The sequence below is a fragment of the Alexandromys fortis genome, unplaced genomic scaffold, assembly GCF_014885135.2.
Source record: "Alexandromys fortis isolate MF-2015 unplaced genomic scaffold, M_Fortis_MF-2015_v1.1 scaffold_245, whole genome shotgun sequence".
In the NCBI taxonomy this organism is placed as follows: Eukaryota; Metazoa; Chordata; class Mammalia; order Rodentia; family Cricetidae; genus Alexandromys; species Alexandromys fortis.
The window spans coordinates 653,748-663,747 of NW_026068139.1; the positions used below are offsets into that span (position 1 = coordinate 653,748).

Below are 10,000 nucleotides of genomic sequence, written 5' to 3' on the forward strand. Positions count from 1 at the left end.
GCAGGCATACATGGAAGGAATGCTGTATACATGATAAATAAATAATTATTTAAAAAAAAATAACCAAACCAGACGCCTATAATCCCAGCTCTTGGGAGGCAGAGACAGGTGGATTTCTGTGAGTTTGAGGATGGCCTGGTTTACTGAGCAAGTGCCAGGATAGCCAGGAGTACAGAGAAACCCTGTCTCAAAAACAAAACAAAACTTCAAAAAAAAAATGAAATATTTAGGGATTTATCCAGCCAAAGAAGAGAAAGAGCTCTACAAAAGAAGTTTCAGGGGGCTGGAGAGATGGCTCAGAGGTTAAGAGCACTGTCTGCTCTTCTAGAGGTCCTGAGTTCAATTCCCAGCAACCACATGGTGGCTCACAACCATCTGTAATGAGATCTGGTGCCCTCTTCTGGCAAGTGTATGTACAATAAATAGATTAAAAAAAAAAAGTTTCAGGACACTGGAAAAGAAAAACCACAGAAGATACAAAGAAAAGACATTCCCTGCTCTTGAAAGTGACAGACAGCGGGAAAACAGCTTTACTGCCTGAATTAATTTACTGACTGAATGCAATTCCTACCAAAATTCCAGTGTAATATTTTACAGGATTTTTTGTTTTGTTTTACTTTGCTTTGCTTTGTTTGGTTTGGGTTTTCAAGACAGGGTTTCTCTGTAGCTTTGGAGCCTGTCCTGGAACTCGCTCTGTAGATCAGGTCGAACTCACAGAGATCCACCTGCCTCTGCCTCCCCAGTGCTGGGATTAAAGGTGTGCGCCACCACTGCCTGGCTTTTATTTCACAGGTTTAAGAAAAAAATTATGTGGGACAAAAAAAACAATGAATAGCCAAAACAATCCTAAGGAGTAAGAGCAATGCTGACTTCAAATTATAGCACAGTTATTGTGATAAAGAGAGCTGTCACAGGTATAAAAAGAGACACATAGGGCTTAGAGAGTTGACCCTAGGGTTAAGAGTATGTACTGCTTTTGAAGCAACCTGGGTTCAGTTCCCAGCACCCACACAGTAGCCCACAACCATCACTAACCCCAGTTCCAGGGAATCAAACACCACCTTCTGACCTCTAAGGGTACCAGACACACAAGTGGTGTACATACATACATACAAGCAAACTCATACGCAAATATTTACAAGTCTAAGAAAATTATATTAAATAGATTTGTAGACCAACGGGATGGTAGAGGACCCAGAAATAAAACTGTGTGGTGCCTACTTAATTTTTAAAGATTAAGAACAGAATGGGGGAGAAGAAAGCTGATTCAACAAATGGTGCTGGTGAAAGCAGACATCTACCTATGAAAGAATTAAATTAGACATTTTCCACCTTATACAAAACTTAGCTGGACTCGAGGATCCAAGGCCTTCATTTAAAACATGAAACACTGGAACTTTTAAAAGAAAACATAGGAAATACTCTCAAGACAATGGAGCAGGCAAGAATTTCTTAATGGAACATCAATATAGCACAGGAACAAGCCCCAAGTATTAACAGACTGGGTTACATGGAAATAAAAGACTGAGTCAGGTTAATTTCATTATGTGATGTTTATATTCACAAGATCTTGACAATCAGTTTTAATTTTAAAGAAGTTAAAAACAGAATGATGATATGATCCAAATACTACACCTCTAGGTAAACACCCAAAATAATTAAAACCAAGGACGTGACTAGACAGATTCTATGCCCACATTTAAAGTAGTAGTCACAATGGCCGAGAGCTGGGCACAACCTAAGTGTCTACTACTGCATGAATGGATAACCAAGAAGGCGCACACAAACACACACATAACTCTGCCTTTGGAAGAAAAGTGGGCTGGGGTGTAACTCCAAGGCAGAATGTAACTCCAAGGCTTAAAGGCTCAGTTCCATTGCTGATCAAGGAAAAACAAATACAAAATCTGGCACATGTTACAACAAAGTGAACACTGACAACATGATCTGAGTGATAAAACTAGTCACAAAAGGCCAAATGCTATGTATGTGATTCTACTTATAAGATACTAGTCAACTTCTCAGAGACAGAGTAGAATAGTAGTTACACAAGAACAGACAATAGGGAGTTATTGTCTAATGGGCAAAAATTTCAGTTTTTGCCAGGCATAGAGGCACACACCTTTAATCCCAGCACTCGGGAGGCAGAGGCAGGTGAGTCTCTGCTGTGAGTTCAAGCCTGGTCTACAGAGTGAGTTCCAGGACAGCCAACGATACACAGAGAAACCCTGTCTCAAAAAACAAACAAAAACCTTAGTTCTCAGCCGGCGGTGGTAGTGCACGCCTTTAGTCCCAGCACTAAAGGAAAGCAGAGGCAAGCAGATCTCTATGAGTTGGAGGTCAGCCTGGTCTACAGAGCAAGTTCTAGGGCAGCCAGGGCTATTACACAGAGAAACCCTGTCTCAAAAAATCAAATACAAACAAACAAAGAATTTCAGTTCTGCAAGATGAAGCTAGTTCTGGAAAGGGAGGGATAGTGGTGACGACTGCACGTCAGTGTCTAGTCACTGAGCTACACACGCAGACACACACACACACACACACACACACACACAGAGCAAGCAAAACTTACTTTTACTTGTTGAGGCAGTTTCTTGTGTAGCACAGCTGGTCTCCAAAGACCTTACATGGATTTTCTTGGCTCCACTTCTCAAGTACTAAGCAAAACTTTCTTGACCTTGCATTTCTTGCCCTTCTCACATAAACATTTTGTAAAAGTAACTATATGTCTTTACTCTTCTGTAGCTTCTTTGAAAAACCTCCCATTCTTTTAAACCCACAAACCTTCCAGTCTTAGTAACTTCTCATCCCTCCCCCTGTTGCATCTGAGAGACTCTGCCTTACAACTCTCTCCATTTACTTCCTAAGAATCTTCCTCCACATGATGGCTGGTGGTAGCACACACCCACTGTGGAACAATCTTTTTGTACCCTATGAACATGTATTCTGCTCACTGGCTAATGAAGAGCTGGCTGGCCTATAGCTGGGCAGGAGGAAATTAGGTGGGAAACCAGACTAAGGATGCTGGAGTCTCCAGGAAGAGGCAGAGGGAACAGGAAATGAATGTGCCATGCTAATAAAGGTACTGCCACAGGGCAGAGCATAATAAGGAATGTGGGATAATTTAAATTGTAAGAGCTAGTTAGTAATAAGCTTGAGCTATTGGCCAAGCATTTATAATTAATATAAGCCTCAATGTGTTTTATTTGAGAGAAGCCAGGACAAGAAAAAATCCACCAACACACACCTTTAATCCCAGCACTCGGGAGGCAGAGGCAGGCAGATCTCTGTGAGTTCGAGGTCAGCCTGGTCTACAAAAGCTAGTTCCAGGACAGGATCCAAAATTACAGAGAAACCCTGTCTCAAAAAAACCAAAAGGTAAGAATTTAAAAATCGAAAAAAAATAAAAATAAAAAAGCAGTTGCTGCTCTAGCAGAGGACGTGTTTGGCAGCCACATTTGGTGGCCCATGTATATACTCACACAGAGGCATACATGTCCATAATTTAAAGTATTTGTTTGTTGGTTTTTTGAAGACAGGGTTTCTCTGTGTATTCCTGACTGTCCTGGAACTCACTCCTGGAACCTGGCTGGCCTCAAACTCAGAGATCCATTTGTCTCTGCCTCCCAAGTGCTGGGATTAAAGATGTGGGGTCCACCACACTTGGTTAATTTAAAATGATTGTAAGGAGAATCAGCTCAGAGGTTGACAGCACTTGGGCTCAATTCGAACAACTAACTACAGGGCAGCTCACAACGTCCTTAACTCCAGTTCTAGCAGATCACACTTTCCTCTGACCTCTGTGGGCACTATGCATACACATCAAATATTTAAACCTTTTAGATAAATTTTAAAAATCTTTCAATGGCCACTTGTAGCTCGAGGCTATCATACTGGCACTGTTATAGGCCACTCTGACATATACTGTCTTCTGGCTTGTATCAGGGGATTAAGTTTTCCTATCACAAAAGACAAAAATTAGAAATACCTGGTCTCAAGAGAGCTAAATACTTGTTCACAAGCCTTTCACTATGAAAAACCATAACTCTTGGAAATTCTGAGATCTGGGCTCTCTGAGAAAATTGAGATCTGGGCTCTCTGTAGCCTTTCATAGTGGTTTATCCCAAGTGTTGTCCAACCCTAATGTACTAACGATATTCTCTAGGTAAAGATTCAAAGCAAAAGACAGCATCCTACCATCTTCACAATGTAATAGGCCATAGCGTGTAAGTGCCGGCTGGAAGTCCCACTACCAATTACAAAGTAGTCTGTGTATTTCATTTCTGGAGGAACCTTGATCACACAAATGTCTCTTGCATTTTCTTGCCTCAGAAGTGAAACCAGCATATCGATGTCAAACTTGGAGCCAATGTGATCTGAAAAGCAGAAGTACTTGTGTCAGATGGCCAAGGAAAGGACAGACCTACAGGTATCCAGAGAAGCAGACTGACACAGAAGTCTCCTCCAAGAGTGCATTTATATCCAGAATGCTTTGGTAAACACCAGGCAGGAGGATCCCAAGTTTAAGACTAGCCTGAGCTAGTGAGACAATGTCTAAAAAACATTTAAAAAGCAAAAACAAATACACAAACTAAAAAGCCTGAACTGAGAATGTGGTTCAGTTGAGGAATGCCTGCCCAGCATGTACAAGGCCCTGGGTCCAATCCCCAATACCATCTGCACTCAAAACCCAACCAACCAACCGAAACTCAGCTCAAAACTGAACCTGGGCCACAGTTTCATAAAGCACAGCTCGGCTTTTCTAGGCAGACGCTGAATATGCCCATTGCTGTTAACCAACTGCAAGCAGTAGCAAATGCCCTTCTATCCCCTAGTACTGAAATGAGCAGTGTCCAGCAAAAGGCCGAGCAGCAGCGCGCCCAGGGGAATGAGCAAATTCCGGGGCACTTTAGATCGAATCACAGCTACAAACGGTTACTGAACTGTAATTGTGAGGGAGGTGGGTTCTCAAGCAGTATCTGGTCCACAGCCTTCAGAGTATGAAGAAACATGGCTGCCAGGACAAGTGCTGTCAAGACCAATAACAGCCTAAGAGGGTCTCGAAACATCATGTTTTTCTTACTAAGCAATCTGGGTTAACAATTGTTAACCTGGTGGGTTTTTTTTTTCTTTTTGTTAGAGATTTAGACACTTGTTCTAAAAACGAATACTGGAGTGTATAAACCTGTACTATTTCTAAGTTCATAGCTGACTCCAAGGGACCTGAAAGTCCATCAAAGGCTCCCTCTCATATTCTAGCATCTCTCAGATAGTATTTCTGTTATTCTTAACGATTCCCGGGCGGGTTGGCGGAGCCCGCCATGAGAAAGCGGCTACAGGAGGGCACGCGCCGCGCCCACGGTGGCGGCAGGTAACAGACACGTAAACACAGGAAATAGCCATAAGTATTTATTAAGGAAGAGGGAGAAAGAAAGACAGAGAAAAGAGATAAAAGGAGAGAGGAGAGATAAAAGAAGAGAGAGACGGAGAAAACGCGTGGGCACGCCAAGGAAGCAGAAAGGGGAAGGGTCCCAAGATGGCGACGGGCAGGTCAGAGGTTATGGGAGTGGGCGTGGCTAGGGCAGGGACAGAAAGAATAACAATTTCTACTGTTGTTATTGACCTCTCGTGCTTCTAAAACCGCTGGCAGTAACTGGGCCCCCAACTCCTCTTAACTCTTACACTAGCAGGAGTTCCAGGCTGCTCAAACTGTTTACGCCCAACTCTCTCAAAAATCCATTTCCTACAACCCTGGGTAGGGGTGAGGACCCTGGGGCTGTGATACCAAGCAAGGACCGGGTGTGAGCAGCTGGGGTTTTGAAGACCGCAAGTCTCCTGGCCTCCCAGGCTCTTCGTTATGCAAGAGAAAAGTTGGCGCCAGCCACCTCTCACTCAGTCCCTTCTAGCTCTGCCTAAGTTCTGCGATTCAGCCCCGAAGCGCACAGAAAAGCCCAGGGCCCTAGCTGTCCTGCCCGCGTACCTGCGGCTCCCGGCTGCTGCCGAGCCTCGCCATCGGAACGCTCCTGCGGCTGAGGTCCACAGTGCAGGCCGCGCGCTGGGCTCGGGGTCGGGCCGGCCACCGGCCCCGCCGAAAGCCATCGCTCTGCCAGTCGAGGAAGCCGGGGAACCGAAGACGCCGCGGGGCCCGCTCGCTGCGAGATCACCGTGCGCCACAGCAGCGGCCACAAACGCCGCGCAGGCGACCAGCCGGGACCCATGGCTGTCGCGGCGACTTCTCTGGGGGCAGGGCCCTCAGCGCGGCACCGGGATTCTACGTCATGACGGGGGCGGAGCCACGGCCGAACGCGGAGACTAGGACTGAGTGGCCGAGGAGTAATGTTTTAAAAAGTGAAGGGAGCTACGGTGAGCGCCTGCAGTTCAAGGCCAGGCTGGTCTGAAGAGTTCCAGGACAGCCAGCGTTACATAGAGGAAAAACCTTGTCTCGAAAAAGACCAAGAAAAAAAAAGAGTGAGTCCAAATAATCTTTATGGGGCATGAATTTGCTACTTCTTGCCATGTTTGCCATCTGTTCTGTGTTCCCACATGAGCAGCCCAGATGTGTATCATCAGCTGTGTGTGTTGCCAAGGATCATCTGCATATGCTACAGAAGTTTATGTGACCACAAGGAATCAGTGCAGTTATACATTAGCAGCCATGGTGACATGCTCTGAATAATTACACAATGTCATTGTGCAAACGTTATACTTAAAGTAAGCTGAAACGTTACCAGGCATTGGAATCTGGGGCCGAAATGTAGCCCTCCTTTTAGCTTCATATTCTCATAGAGGGCATTTACACAGTCTCCGTGGCAGCTTGAACTTCACATGAATTTGGGACAGGAGAGATGATTCACCCAGTAAGAGCACACTGGTTGCTCCTCCAGAAGACCAGTTCCAGGGATCCAATGCCCTCTTTGGCCTCTGAAGGCACCAAAAACACAGGTGGTGCAGTGGTAGACATGCAAGCAAAACACCCATACATGTAAAATAAAACTGTCCTGTAATAAAACAAAAAACTGAAAAAGCCATAAATATGAATTTGTGAAATATATTTCCATTAAAAATATTTTGCATCCGGGGCTGGAGAGATGATGGTTCAGTGGTTAAGAGCACTGACTGCTCTAACAGAGGACCCAGGTTCAATTCCCAGTACCCACATGGAAGCTAACAACTGTCTGTAACTCCAAGATCTGACACCCACACACAGACATATATGCAGGCAAACCATCAATGCACATAAAATAAAATAAATAATTAAAAATATTTTGCTATGCATCTTGTACAAGTCCTACTTGAAAGTGAGGGTGTGGTGGCTACCTTTCTTTTTGCTGTTACCAAACACCCAACAGAAAGCAACTCAAGCAGGAAAGTGTCTATTTGTTCTTACAGCTGGAGGGAACACAGTCCACACTAGCGGGCTGGCAGAAGGCCGGGTACTCGCTCTCTGTCCATAGTCATGAAACAGAAACAAGGGGCCAGCTGAGAACTCTGAGCTTCCTTTTCCACGTCATACCCCTTTGCCAACTGTCTCCTGGTCCCCAGGAGGCAGCTGGCTCTGCGAAGGCCTCTTCTCTCCTCTCTGGGCTGCCCTGCTCACTTTCCTCAGCAAGGGCGGCCTGTGCTGCCCACTGACCAACATCTGGAAGCAGCTGCTCCACCGGTTTCCAGCTGCTATTCCTGAGGCAATATTCTTCATCCTCATGATTAACGATGCTGACAGCTTGCTCCCTTTCTTTTGTTCCTTCCCTTCCCCCTCCTCCCCAGACAATGTTTCATGTAGCCAAGGCTGGCCTTCAACTCCCTACGGAGTGGAGGTTGACTCTCCACTAACCCTGATCCTCCTGCCTCTGTCTCCCAAGTGCTAGGGTTTCAGGTGTGGGTCACACCACCTGAGAATTGCTCCCTGTGTGTACGGTGTATTGGTCGGCTAGCATTGCTGTAGTATAATACCAAGACCCATGGCTTACAAGACACAATTAACATGCTCCCAGATCTGGAGCCTGGAAACCTAGATCAAGGTGGCGGCAAGTTGGCTTCTGGTGGGGGCTCTTCTTGTAAGGACATTGGCCGGCAGGCTCTGCTCTTATGAGACTTCATTTAATTAACTCCTTAAACAGCTTCACCATTTAAATTAGTGGTGGGTTGGGACACATAATTCAGAGATAACAGTTGTCTGTCAGATTCTCCCTTGGTTTATGATGAAGTATACACCAAATAAACTAAATTAAAATAAAATTATAAATCATAACTTGAACATATGGTAAGTAAAAATGGGATGGTTCAATACTCCTTACCTGGACAACGTCCTAGCTAAACCACAGAGGGCTGCCCGTTTTTCTCCACAGTTGTGCGATCGACTGGGAGAGTCTATGGCCACTACCCAGAACCAGGAAAATATTATATACCGCACATTGCTGGTGGGAAAAATCAAAATTCAAAGCCCCCAATAGCTCCCAACACTCTGTTCCTTTCCCACTACCACACAGTCTGGGAAATTCCTTGTGTGTATTTTCTGGTTCATTGGTTCTCTCTCTAACTATGTTTAGTATGCTGTTAAGCCCTTTTGTAACACTAAGACAAATTATGAAAAAATAATTAACACACAAAATCTGAGCACTAACTAGATGTTTTGGTAGGAAAAAATTACTTTTTATGTGATGAGATAATTGTGGGGTGTATTTTTTTTAAAAGGTCTTATTTTTGTAGAAAAATATACTGAAATATTTTGGGGTAAAATTCTGGGATTTTCTTTAGAAATTAGAATGATTAGGGCCATGGTTGGCTTAGTAGGTAAGTGTATTCTCCATTTAAGCCTGGTGACGTAGGGTTGATCCCTGGAACTAAAGCTAGAAGGACAGAACCAATTCCATGGTGCTGCCTCTGACTGCCGCACTGCAGCGCCCCGTCATCCGCTTGCTTGCTTTCTTTCTCTCTTTCTGTCTTTTTTTCTTTCTTTCTTTCTCTCTCTCTTTCTCTTACACACACACACACACACAGATAATAAATAAATTTAATCAAACAAATTAAAAGGACTAAAGAGATCAAATAGATAAAGTTGACCATGAATTGAACAATGATTTGAGCCTACACTGTGTCAGCATTATGAGTTGTTTGTTTTTGGTTTGTATTTGAAATCTTCCAGTCTAAAACTAAAAATCAAACACAAATTAAAATAAAACCAAAACAGAAAAATGATTAGAACTAAAAGTTCTAATTTTTAGTATCATGATTTTGGTCTCAAAAAGCTTTTAAGTGGAAGGCCCATCAAGACAAAGTTGGTTTTTTTTTATAAAGATTTACTTATTTATTATGTAAACAGTGTTCTGTCTTCATGTACGACTGCATGCCAGAAGAGGGCGCTAGATCTCATTACAGATGGTTGAGTCACCATGTGGTTATTAGAAATTGAACTCAGGTCCTCTGGAAGAGCAGCCATCTGTCCAGCTCAGTTGGTTCTCTTGTGTTGCTTTAGCAATTTGTCAGTTTCAACTTCCTCTTCCTAAATATATGAAATAGGCTCAATTTTATTTTCAAATTCTAATGCTTGCTATATTACCTAGTCCGGTCCTGAACTCCTGGGCTCAAGGGATCCTCCTGCCTCAGCTCCTTGGGCTGAGTCCACGCCACCATGCCCAGATGAGAGACATTTACTATATGTTCAATATCTGCAGTGGTTGCCAGTCTGTTTCTGTTGGCTCATTCATAGAGGATTGTTTGTACATGTGTTCAGGGAGCTGCTTTCAATTGCGACTTCATGTTCTTGAGGTTTTATCTGTGGCTTGGCATTCCTGCAGAGAAAGTTCACATGGTTTCTGCCAGGCAGACAGAAGCATCCAGAAACACTTTAAACATGATGTTTAGCTTTTACTTTTTGTGTTGAGTTCTTTTTTTTTTTTTTTAGTGTTTTTTTTTTTTTTTTAAGATTTATTTATTTTGTACACAGAGTGTTCAGCCTCCATGCCTGCAGGCCAGAAGAGGGCACCAGATCTCATTACAGATG

The 10,000-nt window shown here is 43.8% G+C and overlaps 1 protein-coding gene across 1 annotated transcript in view; it reads right to left on the bottom strand.

The window, feature by feature from the left end:
- The window catches only part of Malsu1 (mitochondrial assembly of ribosomal large subunit 1), an 18,799-nt gene extending 12,536 nt beyond the window's left edge, over positions 1 to 6,263 (bottom strand). Inside the window, exons 1-2 of the mRNA XM_050126582.1 lie at positions 5,981 to 6,263; positions 4,198 to 4,376 (exon numbers count right to left, since the gene is read on the bottom strand). Coding sequence (XP_049982539.1) covers positions 4,198 to 4,376; positions 5,981 to 6,218 — 417 coding nt within the window. The 5' untranslated portion in view covers positions 6,219 to 6,263. The remainder of the gene's footprint in view (positions 1 to 4,197; positions 4,377 to 5,980) is intronic.
- Positions 6,264 to 10,000: the final 3,737 nt, after the last annotated feature.